This window comes from Pelodiscus sinensis, unplaced genomic scaffold, assembly GCF_049634645.1.
Source record: "Pelodiscus sinensis isolate JC-2024 unplaced genomic scaffold, ASM4963464v1 ctg205, whole genome shotgun sequence".
NCBI lineage: Eukaryota > Metazoa > Chordata > Testudines > Trionychidae > Pelodiscus > Pelodiscus sinensis.
The window spans coordinates 41,439-62,477 of NW_027465833.1; the positions used below are offsets into that span (position 1 = coordinate 41,439).

The window sequence follows — 21,039 nt, forward strand, 5'->3', positions numbered from 1 at the left end:
CAGGGGGCAGGGTGCACCCAGGGAGCGGGGTGTGTGCAGGGAGGGGCATGTGGGGGGGAGGGCTCACACCTGTGGTGCGCACTCCCACCCAGCCACCTGTCGGTGCTTCCTGTCCCCACATCCCTTGGCCAAGGGGCACAGGCTTCTTGGCCCCACTGCGAGAGGGGCCGCAGCCAGCGAGAGGAAAGGACCTTCAGCCAAGACACCACAGGAGCAGGCCAGGCGGTGCTAAACACACTATGGTCCTGAGCCTGACCAGGCCCCCCCGATGTTACCGTACAAATAACGATAAGTCTCATTACAAACAGGCCCACCACTGAGCACACCCTGAGTCCTGGCTCCCACCCTGTCCCCTCACACTCCCACCCTTGTAACCACTAGCCCTCCCTCCCTCCCTTCCCAAGGCTAGAGGCCAGGCGGGACCAGCCCAGCTACTCACCGCGTGCCTAGGCTCCCCATTGTTAGCTTTGAAGCAGCAGCCAAGATCCCACCATGTGCCTGGCCCCCACTGGGTGAGGCAGAGGACCAATCAGAACGCAGACAGCTCTTGCCCCCCAAGCTGCTAGTGCTCCAAGAATAAAGCCAGAGTTGGGCCAGACCAATGGACAGGGAGCCCCACTGCTCAGCCCCCCCCCATGCCCAGCTGGTGTGAAGCGTCCGCTGCAGGGCCCAGGTTGCTCTCACTGTGGAGAGGGGACCCCACAGGAAGGCAAGCGTGGGTGGTAACTGATGCGAGGAGGCATGGGCCTCAAGTGACAAATTGTGGTGGCGGGTCTGTCCCCCCCAGGATGCCCAAAGTGGGGCTAAGCTCCCTGCCCTGCAGCCTGTTCCATGTACTGAGAGCGTGGTGGGTAAGTTCCCCCCTAAGCTACTGCACCAGCCAGGCTGTGCCAGGATGGAAACGCCAGTCCCCATGACCTGCCTGAATGCTTTTAGCGCTGCCATGCCCAAGGGCAGGGAACCAGGCAGAGGCTCACCCTGCTCATGGTACAGTGAGGGATCATGACGGCTCGGCCTGGTACCACCTAGCAGCCATTTCCAGAGGAACGCCGTATTAAAGGGTGCCAGCAGCTGGGGCATCGATACTTCAGGTCTCGCAAAGAGAAGATGGAAGAGGAAATCTCTCATGTCAGACCCGCTGCTGCTGGTGGAAGAGAAGCTTTTGAGCGACCTCTCTGGATCAGGATTTCCCCTGGCCTTGCTCCTCTGGGCAGATGGGTGCTGGGGAAGCTCGGGGCTTAGGCTACTGGTCACCTGGGAATGGCTTTCCCAGACCAGCTTAGGCCACTGGCCTTGCACCAGAAGCATCTCCTCTAAATCAGCAAGCACTGGCAGCTTTGCTGGCACGAAGCCTGGCAGGCCAGGGAGTGATGGTGACAGCAGGCAGGCTGTGGTGCCTAGGGAGCCGTCCTACCAGCCCCGGGAGCAGCGTGAGCAAGCAGAGGGGACGTCTGGGAGGGGAGGTTCCCCGATTAATCCTGTGTGAGCTGGAGTCTTCCTAGGAGCTGTCATAGGCAGGGACCAAGCCACAATAGAGACGGGTACAGCAGAGCCCCCATCTCTCCTCCAGCACTGGGGACGCGCCAGACTTCGCATGGGCCGTATCTTCAGCAGCACTGGTTCTCTGCTGCCCTGCACTCAGCCAGGGGGTAGCCCACACAATACAATTTCCACCAAAACAATGTTTTATTTACAGCAGTCCCCTACAAAGGAACAGACACTGATATCTACGGATCGAGCAGCTATCCACCGGGCCACGCGCCCCAGCCTCTCGCAGCGCCTAGGAGAATGGGAGAGGCCAACAGCCCAGGAGTCAGCAGCCATGGCTACAGATCCAGGAAGCCATGTCAGGGCCCATCACCCAGCGAGGAACACCAGGCTTGACAGACGCCGCGGGGCATTCACATGTACCAATGTGATATTAGCGCCCAGCAGAGGTGCTCAACCTGGGCCCAGTGTGCACATCGGAGAACAAAGCAGCTGGACAAAGGGGCAGTGTTGGCATGGGCTTTGGCTGAATCGATCCCTGCGGCGGCCACGGCAGCGCTCCCTGTCCCCACCCACAGTCACGTGCAGCACTGGTTCTAGGCACACAGGCCTGTGCGCTCACTCCCCCAGCAGCGTGGTGACCTCGTGCACGTGCTCACGCACCACCTGGTCCAGCACAGCGTAGACATCCTTGCAGGCCTTGCTGGCAGCCTCGATGACCTGTTCCAGGTGGTCCTCGTGCAGCCGCGAGTTCATCTCCAGCAGGGCGATCTGGTCCGACTTAGGCAGCAGGGCCAGAGCCACTTGGGGGCCCCCAGCTGCCTCCTCCACGTAGTTGAGGTCAGCCAGGGGCGTGTCCTCGATGAAGCCGGCAGAGCTGGCGCACACATAGTCTCGCATGGGGATGCCTGCGTCTATGGTGGCCAGCGTGGCCGCGTTCACACAAGCACAGTAATTCCCACCGTCTGCCTGCAGGATCTGGGGAGACAGAGCACTCAGCAAAGGGAGCAGAGGAGGCTGCACCTGAGCGACTCTGCATCTGGCCCCACAAAGCTCAGGACTAGACCTTTCATGCCCACAACCCTCCTTAGAAAGCAGCATCACTGGCTTGTGAAACAACATAAGCCCTGGGCAGACGCCCCTTCACCTGGCACTGCTGTCTAGGCAGCCCAGGGAACCAGTGGGGGAGTGAGCAGAACGCACATGGCTGATCCCTTCCGGAATGCTACACAAACAACCTCCCCACACTAGTGCAGGAGCCAGCAAGCGCCCCACACAGGTCACCACCTCCTTCCCCAATGGCTCAGCTGGCTGAAGGCCCAGATGATTCCTCATGTCCCATGGTCACCCCATGGTGAGGCCCACACAGCACTGAGCAAGGCTTGAAACCCCTTCCCCCATACTCCAGGGAGCTACTCCAGGCAACTGGGGTCAGGCACAGCAGAAACCAGGAAGCTGCCAGCTCCGTATGGGGAGCTGGGTAAACCACAGAGCCAGCAGCCCACGGCTACAGGCCCATGGCTCGGGGGGGGGGGGGGGGGTGCGGGTACAGGCCCCTGGCCGGGGGGGGGGGGGGGGGTGCGGGTACAGGCCCCTGGCCGGGGGGGGGGGGTGCGGGTGCAGGCCCCTGGCCGGGGGGGGGGGGGGGTGCGGGTACAGGCCCCTGGCCGGGGGGGGTTCAGGCCCCTGGCCGGGGGGTGGGGGGGGTGCGGGTACAGGCCCCTGGCCGGGGGGTGGGGGGGGTGCGGGTACAGGCCCCTGGCCGGGGGGTTGCGGGTACAGGCCCCTGGCCGGGGGGTTACGGGTACAGGCCCCTGGCCGGGGGGGGTTCAGGCCCCTGGCCGGGGGGGGTTCAGGCCCCTGGCCGGGGGGGGGTTCAGGCCTCTGGCCGGGGGGCGCTAGGTGACCCCTACCTGCACGTAGATGTCGATCTGGGAGCGGGGGTAGAGCCGCGTGAGGATGGCCGCCTCGAAGGTCTGCTTGAGGTGCAGGGTCATCTCGCTGGACTTGCGGTCGCCGTGGGGCCGGCGCTTGCGCTCGCCCGTGCTGAAGGTGGCCATGCTGTACTGGCAGTTCACCAGCGCCCGGTCGTGCAGCGCCTTGCTGCGGGCGCCGCGCATCTGCAACGGCGGGACACGCGGGCTGCAGCGCCGGGCGGGGGGGGGCTCCCGGCCGGACTCGCTCGTCCCGAACACGGGCCAAAGCCCGGCGGGGAGGCGGCTCGCGGGGGGGTCACCCCGCCCCCGCCCCCGCCGGGCAGAGCTGCGGGGCTCCGCAAGGAAGGGGCTGGGGGGAGGGGCCGCTTCCGGCGGGAGGAGCCCGCGAGGGGAGGGCCCGTTTCCGAAGGGGGGGGCCCGCGGGGGGAGGGCCCGTTTCCGAAGGGGGGCCGCTTCCGGCGGGGGGTCGCGGGGGGCAGGGGCCGCTTCCGGCGGGGGGGCCCGCGGGGGGCAGGGGCCGCTTCCGGCGGGGGAGGGGACACGGGGGGAGGGGCCGCTTCCGGCGGGGAGGCCCGGGGGGGGAGGGGCCGCTTCCGGCGGGGGCCCGGCTCACCTCGTGCGGCCCGTACACGACGGCCAGCGCCTTGGTGTTGCCCTGCTCGATGTAGGCGGAGCCGTCGGCCTGCGCGAAGACCCCCATGCGCGCGCGCACCTTGCGCAGCTCCCCGGCCCGGCGCCCGTCCACGCGGTAGCCCTGGTCCGACAGCAGCTCCAGCCCCGCCATGGCCCCGGCCCCGCCCCCTTCCCGGCCTGCCCCGCGCCCGGCCCCGCCCCCTTCCCGGCCTGCCCCGCGCCCGGCCCCGGCTCCGCCCCTTCCCGGCCGGCCCCGCGCCCGGCCCCGCCCCCTTCCCGGCCGGCCCGGCGCCCGGCCCCGCCCCCTTCCCGGCCTGCCCCGCGCCTAGCCCCGCCCCCTTCCCGGCCTGCCCCGCCCCCGGCCCCGCACCGCCCCCTTCCCGGCCTGCCCCGCGCCCGACCCCGCACCGCCCCCTTCCCGGCCTGCCCCGCGCCCGGCCCCGCCCCCTTCCCGGCCTGCACCGCCCCCGGCCCCGCACCGCCCCTTCCCGGCCTGCCCCGCGCCCGCCCCCGCCCCCTTCCCGGCCGGCCCCGCGCCCGTCCCCTTCCCGGCCTGCCCCGCGCCCGCCCCCGCCCCCTTCCCGGCCTGCCCCGCGCCCGGCCCCCGGCCCCGCCCCTTCCCGGCCTGCCCCGCGCCCTGCCCTGCCCCCGGCCCCGCCCCTTCCCGCCCCCCTTCGCGGCTGGCCCCGTCAGGCGGGCGGGCGAGTGTTCCGGTCTGTGCCGCTCCGCCTTCCCACCCGGCCCTGCCTGCTGGTGCCTCAGTTTCCCCGCGCAGGGGGGGGAGGGGCCGGTGCCCCAGTCAGACGGGGGGGGGGTGGCTGCACGGGCAGGTTCAGCCCGAGTGGGCGCTGGCGGGAGCCCCAGCGCGGGAACTCGGACCGGGCTCCTCGCGCAGGGCGGCCCTGCCCCCGCTCAGGGATCAAGCCCTGCCCCGCTCAGGGATCCGGCCCCTGCCCCCGCTCAGGGATCCGGCCCCTGCCCCGCTCAGGGATCCGGCCCCTGCCCCGCTCAGGGATCAGGCCCCTGCCCCCGCTCAGGGATCAGGCCCCTGCCCCGCTCAGGGATCCGGCCCCTGCCCCGCTCAGGGATCAGGCCCCTGCCCCCGCTCAGGGATCAGGCCCCTGCCCCGCTCAGGGATCCGGCCCCTGCCCCCGCTCAGGGATCCGGCCCCTGCCCCGCTCAGGGATCAGGCCCCTGCCCCCGCTCAGGGATCAGGCCCCTGCCCCGCTCAGGGATCCGGCCCCTGCCCCCGCTAAGGGATCAGGCCCCTGCCCCGCTCAGGGATCAGGCCCCTGCCCCCGCTCAGGGATCAGGCCCCTGCCCCCGCTCAGGGATCCGGCCCCTGCCCCCGCTCAGGGATCAGGCCCCGGCCCCGCTCAGGGATCCGGCCCCTGCCCCCGCTCAGGGATCAAGCCCTGCCCCGCTCAGGGATCCGGCCCCTGCCCCCGCTCAGGGATCAGGCCCCGGCCCCGCTCAGGGATCAGGCCCCTGCCCCCGCTCAGGGATCAGGCCCCTGCCCCGCTCAGGGATCCGGCCCCTGCCCCCGCTCAGGGATCAGGCCCCTGCCCCGCTCAGGGATCCGGCCCCTGCCCCCGCTCAGGGATCCGGCCCCTGCCCCGCTCAGGGATCAGGCCCCTGCCCCCGCTCAGGGATCAGGCCCCTGCCCCGCTCAGGGATCCGGCCCCTGCCCCCGCTAAGGGATCAGGCCCCTGCCCCGCTCAGGGATCAGGCCCCTGCCCCCGCTCAGGGATCAGGCCCCTGCCCCCGCTCAGGGATCCGGCCCCTGCCCCCGCTCAGGGATCAGGCCCCGGCCCCGCTCAGGGATCCGGCCCCTGCCCCCGCTCAGGGATCAAGCCCTGCCCCGCTCAGGGATCCGGCCCCTGCCCCCGCTCAGGGATCAGGCCCCGGCCCCGCTCAGGGATCAGGCCCCTGCCCCCGCTCAGGGATCAGGCCCCTGCCCCGCTCAGGGATCCGGCCCCTGCCCCCGCTCAGGGATCAGGCCCCTGCCCCGCTCAGGGATCCGGCCCCTGCCCCCGCTCAGGGATCAGGCCCCGGCCCCGCTCAGGGATCCGGCCCCTGCCCCCGCTCAGGGATCAAGCCCTGCCCCGCTCAGGGATCCGGCCCCTGCCCCCGCTCAGGGATCAGGCCCCGGCCCCGCTCAGGGATCCGGCCCCTGCCCCCGCTCAGGGATCCGGCCCCTGCCCCGCTCAGGGATCAGGCCCCTGCCCCCGCTCAGGGATCAGGCCCCTGCCCCGCTCAGGGATCCGGCCCCTGCCCCCGCTCAGGGATCAGGCCCCTGCCCCGCTCAGGGATCAGGCCCCTGCCCCCGCTCAGGGATCCGGCCCCGGCCCCGCTCAGGGATCCGGCCCCTGCCCCGCTCAGGGATCCGGCCCCTGCCCCCGCTCAGGGATCCGGCCCCTGCCCCCGCTCAGGGATCCGGCCCCGGCCCCGCTCAGGGATCAGGCCCCGGCCCCGCTCAGGGATCCGGCCCCTGCCCCGCTCAGGGATCCGGCCCCTGCCCCCGCTCAGGGATCCGGCCCCTGCCCCGCTCAGGGATCCGGCCCCTGCCCCCGCTCAGGGATCCGGCCCCTGCCCCGCTCAGGGATCAGGCCCCGGCCCCGCTCAGGGATCAGGCCCCGGCCCCGCTCAGGGATCAGGCCCCGGCCCCGCTCAGGGATCCGGCCCCGGCCCCGCTCAGGGATCCGGCCCCGGCCCCGCTCAGGGATCCGGCCCCTGCCCCCGCTCAGGGATCAGGCCCCTGCCCCGCTCAGGGATCAGGCCCCTGCCCCCGCTCAGGGATCAGGCCCCTGCCCCGCTCAGGGATCCGGCCCCGGCCCCGCTCAGGGATCCGGCCCCGGCCCCGCTCAGGGATCCGGCCCCGGCCCCGCTCAGGGATCCGGCCCCTGCCCCCGCTCAGGGATCCGGCCCCTGCCCCCGCTCAGGGATCCGGCCCCTGCCCCCGCTCAGGGATCCGGCCCCTGCCCCGCTCAGGGATCCGGCCCCTGCCCCGCTCAGGGATCCGGCCCCTGCCCCGCTCAGGGATCAGGCCCCGGCCCCGCTCAGGGATCAGGCCCCGGCCCCGCTCAGGGATCCGGCCCCTGCCCCCGCTCAGGGATCCGGCCCCTGCCCCCGCTCAGGGATCAGGCCCCTGCCCCGCTCAGGGATCCGGCCCCTGCCCCGCTCAGGGATCAGGCCCCTGCCCCCGCTCAGGGATCAGGCCCCTGCCCCCGCTCAGGGATCAGGCCCCTGCCCCGCTCAGGGATCCGGCCCCTGCCCCCGCTCAGGGATCAGGCCCCGGCCCCGCTCAGGGATCAGGCCCCTGCCCCCGCTCAGGGATCAGGCCCCGGCCCCGCTCAGGGATCAGGCCCCTGCCCCGCTCAGGGATCAGGCCCCTGCCCCGCTCAGGGATCCGGCCCCGGCCCCGCTCAGGGATCCGGCCCCGGCCCCGCTGCTCTGGCGCAGGAGGCAACAGGAATTCCTTGGGGCAGGAAGCCCGGTGGCTGAAACGGCCCCTGGAGCGTTCTTGCGGACGAGAGCGTCGGCACTGGCACGGATGCTCTTGCACAAAAGCACGTCTCTTGTGCAAAGGCACGTGCCAGCGTAGACACGCTCTTGCACAAGAACTCTTGCATTAAAAGTATTTGTGCAAAATCTTGCCAATGTAGCCGTAGCCTGGCAGCAAAGGGTGGGAGGCGGGTGCTTCAAAGAGCAGCGCCCGGGGTCAGCTGACCCCCGCTCCCCGTAGCATTTCAAAGTGGCAGTGGCGCATGGAGCCGGGGCCAGCTCAGGACTCTGCATCCCCTGCTGGGGACTCTTGTACATTTCAAAGCTGGCACCCCTGGGCAGCCCAGAGTCAACAGGACTCCCACTGGCCATAGGCTGCACACGGATTCCACAGGCCTCTGACATATACAAGAGGTCCCGGGGGTGGAGCCTCCTGTACATTTCAAAGGAGGAATCCGGAAGTTCCTATCAACTAGTCAAGTAGTTAAGGAAATTCCATTGACTACTTGTGACGGACCAGGCCGTGTCTGGGCACCGCTGAGGGCATCCGCTCAGGGCGAATTGCTCAAATTTGGGGCCCTCTATTGCCCCCAGCCTGGAGACCTTCCCAAACCAGTTGCATAGAGCACTTCAGTTGCTTGCCTGGCCAGTCAGAAGCCTCACGAACAAAACCCCTCCAATACCCCAGCAATATCCATGCCCTAGATGGCCCCGCCCTCATTCACAGGTGAGGGGGTTTAGGACCCAATCCCACCTACCCCAAACAAGTTCTGTCCAGTTCCAAGAAACCAGCCGCAGATCCCTGGTCAATTTACATTCTGGGTGCGGCTACACTGGCCACAAGTATTTGCGCAAGAACACTGACTTTGTAATGTATAAAATCAGTGGTTCTTGTGCAAATACTCCGATGCTCCTGCTCAGGGATAAGCCCTCTTGCGTAAGAGGCCAGTGTAGACAGCCACATTAATTTCTTGTGCAAGAAAGCCCGATGGCTAAAATGGCCATCAGAACTTTCTTGCGCAAGAGAGCGTCTACACTAGCACGGATGCTTTTGCGCAAAAGCAAATCTTTTGCGCAAAGGCACATACCAGTGTAGACGCTCTCTTGCGCAAATACTTTTAATGGAAAAACTTTTCCATTAAAGGTATTTGCGCAAACTCATGCCAGTCTAGACACAGCCAGTCTAGAAGCTGAGCCAATCCTTTAGAATCTAAAATCTAAGGCTGCGTCTAGACTGGCATGATTTTGTGCAAAATCTTGCCAGTCTAGATGCACCCTAAAGGTTTATTACTAAGAGAAAGAAAAGCCCGAGAGTGAGGTTGTTAAAGTATCCTACATTCCATGCATCGAATCTCCCAGTTCTCGATGCAGGCTCTAGCAGAGATGTTATAACTGCTGGCTTAAAAGTCCTTGGTGCACATCCTCTGTGCAGACGGGTCCACAGTTCTTTCCAGCTCGTTGATCCCTGCAATGCTGCATCTAGGATGAAGAGTTGAGCATTCTTGGGGTGTGTCCTTGGCCTGTGGAGGGCTATTGTTCCACGGAGACTTGCTCATTAGCAGGTCCCTAGGCTGAGCTGCTTTGCCCATTGCTCAGCCACATACAGAGAAACGTTCGGTATCCACACAAAGTCCATGCTTATAACATCACACACAGACATTATACAATCACATGAATAGCATCTATGGAATCAGTAGAAGATGAGCTTTCATTTGACGCCTCGCATGGCCCCCTTTGTATCACTTTTTGGGGCAAACACCCCCACCCCATGGGTGTACCAGTGACCTGGCCGCTCCCCTCACAATCCAGTAACATGACACTACTCGACTAGTAAATGAACTATTACTTAACATCCTTGATCTAGCTTGAGACAAAACAAGGCTGTTTCCAAGGACCCAAGGTTTCTGGAGCTGAGTTGCCACTTGCTTTCACACCTCGCAGTTGTGATGTTAGTACGAGAACCACACGTACACCAGAATAAGACACACAGAGCCAGCAGACTGACATTAACATTGATCGGTTACATGAGCTGTTTTGTCCAATGCATCCCCGAGTTATGCACATTTGTGTACACAGGACAGTTTCATACAGCATGGGGTGGGGCTTGTATTCGCTCTGTTTGCTTGTTGTGTTGCATGTGACTTCTGCTGTCCCGGAGTAACCCTGTGTGTGTGCCTCGGTTTCCCTGGGCCCTGCATTACTATTTAGATGGGGATGGGGGATTTGGGGTGTGGCCCACTGAGGCAGGATGTGCAGCCCATCACACAGATAATAGGCAGGCTCACTAGCCTGGGCCTGGGAGGGAGGTGCGCCCAAGAGACACCTTTGGCCCAGGAAAGTGGGCAGAGGTGGGGCTGGAGGGACTTAGCTGGGCTGCTGGGGGTGGGGGAGTCTGGCTGGCTTGGGGCAGGATGGGGGGCCGGGGCCCACAGCCCCCCCTCCCCAAGCTGGGTTGTGCTGACGGCTCCTTGTCCGTGTGCGACGAGTGTCTACTCTACTCTGTGTCCCTGGGAACCAGGATCCCTTCTGTTCTCCCTGCCGGCCAAGAGGCCCGTCTGGCTGCAGATGGGGGTGCAGGGCCTGGTGGGTCCCCACTCCTTGGTGACACTGGTGGCAGCGGTGGGATACACTGCACCCCGTGGAGGAAGCATCCAGCAGTAAGTCACTGGGGTGCAGGAGAAAGAAGGGGGCTAGCAAGAGTCAAGTGTGCTGAAGGCCAGTGAGGAATAATCCCAGGAAGCTGGAGGGGCCTACAGTCTACCTCAAGTGTGGTCCTTGAGAAGGGGCATCACCCCAAGGAGGGGCTCCTCCTGCGGACCCTGGGAAGTGGCCCAAGAAGGCGGAGGGGCCTACCGTCTAGCCCCAGGGGTTGTGACCCTCCAAGAGGCTGGCACCCTCAAGGGGTTCTCCCTGGGAATCATGGGGAGCTGTAAGCACCAGCCTGTGAATCTGCAACCCCTTGAGAACAGCAGGAAGATGGCCTGTAACCATCTCCGTCAGAAGGACGTTGTAGATTTACGCAAGGAGAGAGGGCTGCAAATTGGGAAGTTCAGTGAAGCACAACTACTCATCCGGCTGCAAGAGAACAGTCATTCCAGGGAGCTGGATCCTGTCCCGGCTGGGAGCAGCCAGATAGCCCTGGCAGCGTTTCAGAGCCTGAGGAAGGAGAGAGGGCTGAAGGCTGCCAAACACGGCACCCAGCAGGACACACTCAGCCGGCAGCAGTTCATGCTGGCCAGGGTCCCCCTTGGCAGATTGGCGATGGCTGGAGATCGAGCTGCGGCTAAAGGAATCGGAGGATCAGGGGAGACAGGGGCAGCATGAGCAGGCCAAGGCGGAGCTGAGAAGCTGAGAGGCCCTGGCTGCGGTGAGTGGGGAAGGGCCCAGGGGGTCCAGGACTGCATGGAACTTTGAGAAGTTCCTGTTCTCCCAGGGTAAGGAGGGGGGGGGACGTAGCTGCACCAGGTCCCCCAGCTGACGACTCCGGCAGCTCACCCCTTTACTAGATCAGAAGGCTGCAGGGGTGCTCAGCCAGCCGGAGGGGCTGCAGCAGGGGTACTAAAACGGGTCAGACAGGCTCTGCTGCACAAGTTCGGGCTGAACCCGAGAGGTACCGGAGACGTTCCGGAGTGCGCAGTGGGGCCCTGAGGAGACCTGCGTGGAGCGAGGCTCCCGGACGGCGCGATTCGTCCGCACGTGGGTGTTTGGGGTGGGGCCCAGGCCACAGAGGACCTGGTTAAGCTGATGGTCCTGGAGCAGCTCTGGGAAATGTGGCTAAAGGGCAGGAAGCCAGAGGACCAGCATAGCGCAGGCCAGCCGCCTGATGAGGTCACACACAGCTGGTCCAGGTGTGCAGGGAAATCCCGGATCCGGCTGTGCAGTGGGGGGAGGTGCCCATTGTAGGTCCCCAGAAGGGAGGATCCAGCAACCTCCCCTTAAAGGGACAGTCAGTACCTGGGCGGACCAGCCAGCTGAAGGGGACCTGCCCGGCCACCGTTTGCGGGCAAAGGGGCCACAAGAGGGCTCAGGTCACAAACTTCAGCACAGGCCTCCCAGGGTTAACTGGGTGGGGCAGGCTGCCCTCAGCTCAGGAAGAGGAAAGTCCCTCAAGCCAGCTCCTTTGGGGGGTGGGGAGGGGCAGGGCAGAGCGAGAGCCTCGTGCCCCTGCAGGTGGGTGGCAGGGCGGTGACGGGCCACTGGGACACGGGGGCGGAGGTGACGCTGGCCCGGCCCGAGGTCGTACCCCAGACCGCATGGTGCCCAGCGCCCAGCTGACCCTGAGGGGCATGGATGGGAGCCCGTTCAAGGTGCCCGTGGCCCGAATGCATCTGAAATGGGGGGCTAAGGAGGGCCCCAAGGAAGTGAGGGTGCACCGGCACTTGCCTACTGGGGTTCTGATGGGGGGTGAGCTAGAGGATTGGCCAGAAGGACCCCACAGGGCCCTCCCGTAGCCAGAGCCAGTGAGGGGCCCTCAGCCCTGACCCTGGGGAGGGTATCACAAGAGGGCGCTATGATCCAGCTGATCAAGCCATATCACAATACGCATTTGGTTCAGCATTCACAGAACAAAAGGAAAAACTATGTAGCACTTTAAAGACTAACGGGATGGTTTAATAGGTGATGAGAGTTTGTGGGCCAGACCTCAGATCATATTCTGGAAGAGAATTGGCAGGACCATATATACCAAAGGAATACAATGAAAAAAGTGAACACATCATTAAACTGACAAATCAGATTTAGTACAGAAGGTGGGGTGAGGGAGAGGGAGTCAATGAATGGCTAATCAGGGGTGATAAGTGGGAAGCTGTCTTTATAATGTGTAAGGTAATTAGCATCTTTGTTAAGACCCATTCCTAAAGTGTCAAATTTAAGCATGAATGAAAGTTCTCAAGTTTCCCTCTGTAATCTGGTGTTAAAGTCTCTTTGAAGTAAGATGCATGAAGTAAGGTTGTTAAGACTATGTCCTGGTAGGTTGAAATAAAAACCAACTGGTTTCTCCTTGTGAAGAAGTTTGATGTCTGATCTGTGGGCATTAATTCTTTGGCAAAGTGTCTGAGAAGTCTGTCCAATGTACATTGCAGAAGGACACTGTTGGCACATGATGGCATAAATTATATTTCTGGATGAACAGGAATCTTAAACAAATCTCAATCAAACCTTTAACAAGTTTTATTGCAAGCAATTCAGGAGCAGTTTTAAAAGCACTATATGTATATGTATATTTAGTACTAAGCAATTAAAACAGCATTAAAAGGCATTATAAAGCATCATAAGTATGAAAAGGCATTAAAAGCAATATTTAAATGGAATAATTAACCAGCTACATCTAATCTGTAACCCAATTTAGCAGCCTAATTCTTAATTCAATTTAACACACACACACACGCACACACACACACACACGCACACGCACACGCACACACGCACACACACACATGCACACACTCACTCACTCTCTGGGGCTGGCCAGCCCCCAGGTAATGTTGATTAATTTGGTTGAGGCGAAAGTCCGACATGCACGTCACTCCAATACTCCGAATCAATGGACTCCCACTCGTGGGGCAAAATGGTGTAGTATATACCCCTCGGCAGGGGCCAGTCTGGTGGGACGCCATCCACTGGATGCACACAGTCCAGGTGGGGTGATGTCCGTTAGTGACACCCCCTTCTTCTTACTGGCGTGTCCCCGACTGACCCAGAAACACCCTGTCTTTGCACCACCCAATGCTGCTTGCCTACCACGAGTCTGTCCTTGGCTAGATTCCTCCCTTGTTACTTGTTCTTACCTGGCAGTGCCGGGAACGCTGCCTCGGCCGCACACACCGGTTATTTCACACAGCCCTTTTTCTTCAAGTTGTAAACACGTTCACAATCCTCTGGGGCTCTTGCCTGGACCTCAGCATGGCCTCCCTTCAGCTCGCTTAGGGTACATCTAGACTACATGCCTCCGTCGACGGAGCCATGTAGATTAGCCAGATCGGCAGAGGGAAATGAAGCCGCGATTAAAATAATCGCGGCTTCATTTAAATTTAAATGGCTGCCCCGCTCTGCCGATCAGCTGTTTGGTTTCACGAGGCATACCTGTGCCGATCAAGAAAGGCTTCTTTGTCGACGCGGCGTGTCCAGACTGCCCCGATCTGCCGACAAACAGCTGATCGGCAGAGCGGGGCAGCCATTTAAATTTAAATGAAGCCGCGATTATTTTAATCGCGGCTTCATTTCCCTCTGCCGATCTGTCTAATCTACATGCCTCCATCGACGGAGGCATGTAGTCTAGATACACCCTTACTGTTGTTTCACTCATGTGACCATTCACACTGCCCGTGATTCGTGACAAGGGCACCCTGCAGGAGACACCAGGCCCTAACTCAGCAGACAAGAGGCTTCAGGGGGCCGAGCTCAACAGGGCTGGGACCCCAGACACAGGCAGTGGGGGGACAGGTCCCCGTCCCTGCCTCAGTGGCTGAATTCCAGGCTAAGGTGCAGGCAGACCCCTCCTTGGAGAAGCTGAGGGACCAGGCTGGCCTTGGTGCAGCTCAGTCCCTGGGGGGAGGCTGCCAGGAGAGGTTCCCAGATTCCTGTACCGGGAATGGCTCCCCCCAGGGAAAGTGGAGTCATGGGGGGTCCAGTTCCCCAAAAGTGTTGCCACAGGCTGCTGTACCCGGCCCATGACGTCCCACTCCTGGCTCTGCCCTCTATCAAGGTAAGCACTGTAGCAGGCGCCCTGCTGGCCATTTTCAGCAGGGTGGGGTTCCCCCAGAAGGTCCTCACGGACCAACTTCATGTCGGCCCTGTAGAAACCATTTCCGATTTAGCTGGAAGCCGTTCTGTATAACAAGCCATTTCAGTTTCTTGTGTCTGCGCGTTCGCTAGAGGGAGGGGACGGGCCTTTGCCGAGGTGGGAGAGGCCAGAGGGAGGCGCTGCTGGGATGTGTTAATGAATTATTTTGGGCTGAAGCTCGAACTCCCTCTAACCTGTCTCTTTCCCTGCTGATAATAATTCCTCTCTGAAGTTTGCTTTGGTTTCTTGCCCTGACGTCAGACTTGTTTGGTTAAAATACTAGGACTGATTGTATTAGCAGCCTCACTGGGCCCGGCTCTGCTGGGGCCACGTTTGGCTCACTTGGCTTCTATTGGCCAATAAAACTGTCTGTTTAGCTGCGTAATCTGAGTGAGGCTTTTGCTTCGCAGCCCTGCTCCAGTGCTTGTGGCACAAGTGTGGGATCCGCTCGCCTGTTCCCATGGGCTGGTGGGGAGGTTCCATGGGACACTAAGGCAGATACTAAAGACCTTTATGCACCAGCACCCGCAGGACTAGAACGAGAACCTGCCCCAGCGGCTGTTTGCACACAGGGAGGTGCCCCAAAGGTCCACCAGGTTCTCCCCATTTGAGCCAGGAGCTGGAGGGGGTGGACCCCCGGGCTTGCTGAGAGATGACTGGGAGGGGGAGGCCTCCCTGGATGGAGAACCGGGTGGAGGATACCCTGGCTTTCCGGGAAAGGCTTGTTGAGCCCATGGACCTGGCCAGAGAGAGCCTGGGCAGGGCCCACGGGAAAGCAGAAGGTCTGGTACGACTGCAACGCACTTGGCTGACCGGGGACACTGGTCGTCCCAGGTCTGGCTGAAGACACAAATATCATCGATGTACGCCAGGGCGAAGCTCCCATCCCCCGCAGCAGCTGGGCCACTAGGTGCTGGAAGGAGGCCGCCGCCCCCTGGAGGCCGAAGGGCAGGACCAGCGCAGGGAATAATTCTGGACACTCTGGATGCAGGTGAAAACAAGTCAGAGGATTTATTACACACCCAGCGCTGGTGGAGCACCAACCAAGGGTTAGCCTGGTGAGCACTAGTTAATCAAAACATTACAGTAGATTTTATAGGCGGCAGATGGACGGAGGAGAAGCAATTTGATAGGGTCTGGCGGCAAGACGAAAAGGACGTAAGCCAATAAACTATGAAGGTTACATAGCATCTCCGCCCATCCCCAATTAAACAGCTTATCAATAATACAGGCAGTGATTCCTAACAAGCAGGGCTCGACAAATAATGCAATCTGCTTGCCCATGGCGAGTAGATTGCAACCTGGAAGAGCCGGGTTCGGGTGATCTGCGCACGCGCAGAACGCCGGACAGCGCGGCTGGCAAGCGGGGCTTGCCGTGGTTTGGCGAGCACTGCTTATCGGTGTGAGGCCCTCTCAGAATGTGTCTGCCAGGGCAACCAGAGTCATGTTAGCTGCCTGTGCTGTGTGTTCCCAGGCCTGTCTCAAATTTAGAGGAACCAGGAACCCGTCTGTGCTCCCTGCCGGCCGAGAGGGGCGGATGGGGGTGCAGGGCCCGGTGGCGCCCACCCTTCGGTGACAGGGGAAACCCTCAAACCATGGGCCCCCAACTGGTCTAGAACCCCCTCAGTCCGAGGCACAGGCGGGCATCAGGCACGGAGATGGCCGTGAGCTTCCAAGAGTCCACCCCATCCATCAGCACCGCGGGAGAGGCCTGGGAGGGGCCTGTGTGGCTGGGTCACCCCTAAAGTGGCATGTCCCTGACCTCTCTCTCCAGGGTCTGGGCGACTTTCCCGGCGACTGCCCAGGGAGCACCGCACAGGAGGGCTCCCTCCTCCGCTCAGGTGTGCCAGACCCCACACCCCCCCCAAGTCCCAGAGCTGGTGGACCTGAAACTGGACTCCTGGGGAACCCCGTTGCCCTGAGAATGGCCCACGGTGCCGCTGTGAGGGAGCACGGAGTCCCCCCCGGGTCACCCCGCCACAAAGTACCTCTTCCCGGGCTGGGCTGCTTTGCCAGGTACAGCCTCTCGTTCCCCCCACCCACAGCCAGTCCCGGCCAGTCATCCCCCTCCTCCCCCCTGCAGCCAGCCCCGACCTCTACCCCCCCCGCCACCCGCAGCCAGCCCGTACCTCTACCCCCCCGCAGCAAGCCCAGACCTCTACCCCCCCGCCACCCGCAGCCAGCCCGTACCTCTACCCCCCCCGCAGCCAGCCCCGACCTCTACCCCCCCGCAGCCAGCCCCGACCTCTACCCCCCCGCTACCCGCAGCCAGCCCCGACCTCTACCCCCCCCGCTACCCGCAGCCAGCCCCGACCTCTACCCCCCCGCCACCCGCAGCCAGCCCGTACCTCTACCCCCCCCGCAGCCAGCCCCGACCTCTACCCCCCCGCAGCCAGCCCCGACCTCTACCCCCCCACAGCCAGCCCCGACCTCTACCCTCCCCGCCACCCGCAGCCAGCCCATACCTCTACCCCCCCGCAGCCAGTCCCGACCTCTACCCCCCCGCAGCCAGCCCCGACCTCTACCCCCCCGCAGCCAGCCGCAGCCAGCCCTGACCTCGACCCCCCCCGCCACCTGCAGCCAGCCCGTACCTCTACCCCCCCGCAGCCAGCCCCGACCTCTACCCCCCCACAGCCAGCCCCAACCTCTACCCTCCCCGCCACCCGCAGCCAGCCCATACCTCTACCCCCCCGCAGCCAGCCCCGACCTCTACCCCCCCGCAGCCAGCCCCGACCTCTACCCCCCCGCAGCCAGCCGCAGCCAGCCCTGACCTCGACCCCCCCCGCCACCTGCAGCCAGCCCGTACCTTTACCCCCCCGCAGCCAGCCCCGACCTCTACCCCCCCGCAGCCAGCCCCGACCTCTACCCCCCCCGCTACCCGCAGCCAGCCCCGACCTCTACCCCCCCGCCACCCACAGCCAGCCCGTACCTCTACCCCCCCGCAGCCAGCCCCGACCTCTACCCCTCCGCCACCCGCAGCCAGCCCGTACCTCTACCCCCCCGCAGCCAGCCCCGACCTCTACCCCCCCCGCAGCCAGCCCCGACTTCTACCCCCCCGCCACCCGCAGCCAGCCCCGACCTCTACCCCCCCCGCAACCCGCAGCCAGCCCGTACCTCTACCCCCCCGCAGCCAGCCCCGACCTCTACCCCCCCCGCAACCCGCAGCCAGCCCGTACCTCTACCCCCCCCGCAGCCAGCCCCGACCTCTACCCCCCCTGCAGCCAGCCCCGACCTCTACCCGCCGCCACCCGCAGCCAGCCCCGACCGCTACCCCCCTGCAGCCAGCCCCGACCTATACCCCCCCCGCCACCCGCAGCCAGCCCCGACCTCTACCCCCCCGCCACCCGCAGCCAGCCCCGACCTCTACCCCCCCGCCACCGGCAGCCAGCCCGTACCTCTACCCCCCCCCGCAGCCAGCCCCGACCTCTACCCCCCCCGCAGCCAGCCCCGACCACTACCCCCCCGCCACCCGCAGCCAGCCCCTACCTCTACCCCCCCCGCAGCCAGTCCCGACCTCTACCCCCCCGCAGCCAGCCCCAACCTTTACCCCCCCACAGCCAGCCCTGACCTCTACCCCCCCGCCACCCGCAGCCAGCCCGTACCTCTACCCCCCCGCAGCCAGCCCCGACCTCTACCCCCCTGCAGCCAGCCCCAACCTCTACCCCCCCCGCCACCCGCAGCCAGCCCCGACCTCTACCCCCCCGCCACCCGCAGCCAGCCCCGACCTCTACCCCCCCGCAACCGGCCCCGACCTCTACCCCCCCGCCACCCGCAGCCAGCCCCGACCTCTACCCCCCCCTGCAGCCAGCCCCGACCTCTACCCCCCCCCGCAGCCAGCCCCGACCTCTACCCCCCCCTGCAGCCAGCCCCGACCTCTACCCCCCCCGCAGCCAGCCCCGACCTCTACCCCCCCGCCACCCGCAGCCAGCCCCAACCTCTACCCCCCCTGCAGCCAGCCCCGACCACTACCCCCCCGCCACCCGCAGCCAGCCCCTACCTCTACCCCCCCGCAGCCAGCCCCAACCTCTACCCCCCCACAGCCAGCCCCTACCTCTACCCCCCCCACAGCTAGCCCCAACCTCTACCCCCCAGCCACCTGCAGCCAACCCGTACCTCTACCCCCCCGCAGCCAGCCCCAACCTCTACCCCCCCGCCACCCGCAGCCAGTCCCTACCTCTACCCCCCCCGCAGCCAGCCCCGACCTCTACCCCCCCGCCACCTGCAGCCAGCCCCGACGTCTACCCCCTCCGCAGCCAGCCCCGACCTCTACCCCCCCACAGCCAGCCGCGACCTCTATCCCCCCGCAGCCAGCCGCGACCTCTACCCCCCCGCCACCTGCAGCCAGCCCCGACCTCTACCCCCCCACCTCCCACCCCCCGCCACCCATCGCCACATGCATCCAGCCCCTGCCCCTAGCTACCCCCTGCCACCCGGGCCCACCCTCGTACACTAATGCGAGAAGCCTGGGCAACAAGCAGGAAGAACTGGAGGCCCTGGCCCAGACCAAGAAATATGATTTAATTGGGATAACAGAGACTTGGTGGGATGACTCGCATGACTGGAGCGCTGTCATGGAAGGGTATAGATTGTTCAGGAAGAATAGGCAGGGGAGAAAAGGAGGAGGAGTTGCACTGTATGTAAGAGAGCACTACGATTGCTCTGAACTCCAGTATAAAGAGGGAGAAAAACCTGTTGAGAGTCTATGGGTCAGGTTTAAAGGAGCAAACAACAGCAGTGATGTTGTGGTTGGTGTCTGCTACAGGCCACCGAATCAGGTGGATGAGGTAGATGAGGCTTTCTTCGGACAACTGAGAGAAGCTTCCAGATCACAGGCCCTGGTTCTAATGGGGGACTTTAATCACCCTGACATCTGTTGGGAAACCAATACGGCAGTACACAGGCAATCCAGGAAGTTTTTGGAGAATGTTGGGGATAACTTCTTGGTACAAGTGCTGAAGGATCCGACCAGGGGACGTGCGCAGCTTGACCTTCTGCTCACAAACAGGGAGGAACTAATAGGGGAAGTGGAGGTGAGTGACAACCTGGGAAGCAGTGATCGTGAGATGGTAGATTTCAGGATCCTGACCAAAGGAAGGAAAGAGAGTAGTAAAATACACACCTTGGACTTCGAAAAAGCAGATTTTGACTCCCTCAGGGTGTGTCTAGACTACATGCCTCCTTCGACGGAGGCATGTAGATTAGCCAGATCGGAAGAGGGAAATGAAGCCGCGATTAAAATAATCGCGGCTTCATTTAAATTTAAATGGCTGCCCCGATCTGCCGATCAGCTGTTTGTCGGCAGATCGGGGGAGTCTGGACGCGATGCCCCGACAAAGAAGCCTTTCTTCATCGACACAGGTAAGCCTGGTTTCATGAGGCTTACCTGTGTCGATGAAGAAAGGCTTCTTTGTCGGGGCATCGCGTCCAGACTCCCCCGATCTGCCGACAAACAGCTGATCGGCAGATCGGGGCAGCCATTTAAATTTAAATGAAGCCGCGATTATTTTAATCGCGGCTTCATTTCCCTCTTCCGATCTGGCTAATCTACATGCCTCCGTCGAAGGAGGCATGTAGTCTAGACACACCCAAAGAGTGGAAACGTGGACAAATGACCAGGGAGGAGTTTAAAGGTCTAGCTCGAGAATGCCGGGGGGTTATCAGGAAGGCGAAAGCGCAAATGGAATTGCGACTGGCTAAGGATGTAAAGGATAACAAGAAAGGTTTCTACAGGCTGTGACGGCGCGTTGGGGGTTCCCCGTCTCCTGCACCCCGAAATGGCACAAACAGACTGCACCAGCCAGTGGAATTGAGGGTGGTTTATTGCTCCTCCAGCACAGCGCAGCACAGATGTAATCTGGTTACAGGAACTGGGCTAGGATGCCTCAGGCCCCCTTGAGATGGGGGAGACTGGGCCCCTAAACTCCAGCCCCTTCCCCTAGGCTCTCCTCCATGCCCTCCGACAGCCAGCAACCAACTCCCTCACTTCCAGCCCTGCCCCCCAGCCAAGGCAGCATTCCACCTTCCTTTGTTCCTCTCCATGGGGGGTGTCTGGCCACTGGTTTGCATAGTGACTCATCCTGTTTTGCTGGGTCGTGGTACCCACGGCAGCCAGTGGGGGTTCCCCCAGAGCCAGCAGCATAGAAACCAGCCAGGTACCCCCACTACGTCACAGTTCTCCCCCCTCCGAGAGCGAACTGAGCAGGGTCACTCCGCTCGTGACCTAGGGAAGTTCGGGTCCTCTGCGTGGGAACCCGCCCCGGGGACATGGGTGCTCCCCTTGACTCAGGCCGGCCATGGCAAGGCCCCACATGAGTTGGTTTCCTCCGTCCACTCGCCGCCCCGCTCCAGGGCGACTGGCACAGGCCTGTCCTCGGGGGTCACACCCACCCTTCCACTGGCCTTGATCTCTGGCCAGGGTCTCTCGGGCTGGGGCCATGAGCCCAGCGAGCCTTCTCTGGACAGCCAGGGCGGCTTCCACCCCCGATGCTCCATCCAGGGAGGACTTCCCCTCCCATAACTCTCTCAGCAAGCCCAGAGGGTCTATCTGGGGTAGAGACCCCCAAGCCGCTTTCCTCCTGTCTTGGGCCTTCCCGCCCCTCTGGCAGGAGTCACAGGACCGGCAGTACCGCTGCACGGCTGTAAAGATTCCCGGCCAATAGAAGTGCTGGAGCAGCTTCAGCCGGGTGCTCCGGATCC

The 21,039-nt window shown here is 63.6% G+C and overlaps 1 protein-coding gene across 1 annotated transcript; it reads right to left on the reverse strand.

The window, feature by feature from the left end:
• Positions 1 to 1,667: 1,667 nt before the first annotated feature.
• On the reverse strand, positions 1,668 to 4,259 carry EXOSC4 (exosome component 4). Its single transcript, XM_075914713.1, has 3 exons — positions 4,039 to 4,259; positions 3,402 to 3,608; positions 1,668 to 2,466 (listed from the first exon to the last, which is right to left on the reverse strand). Exons 1-3 carry the CDS (start codon positions 4,207 to 4,209, stop codon positions 2,107 to 2,109), a joined length of 738 nt encoding a protein of 245 aa, XP_075770828.1. The 5' UTR covers positions 4,210 to 4,259; the 3' UTR covers positions 1,668 to 2,106.
• Between the last annotated feature and the right edge of the window lie 16,780 nt (positions 4,260 to 21,039).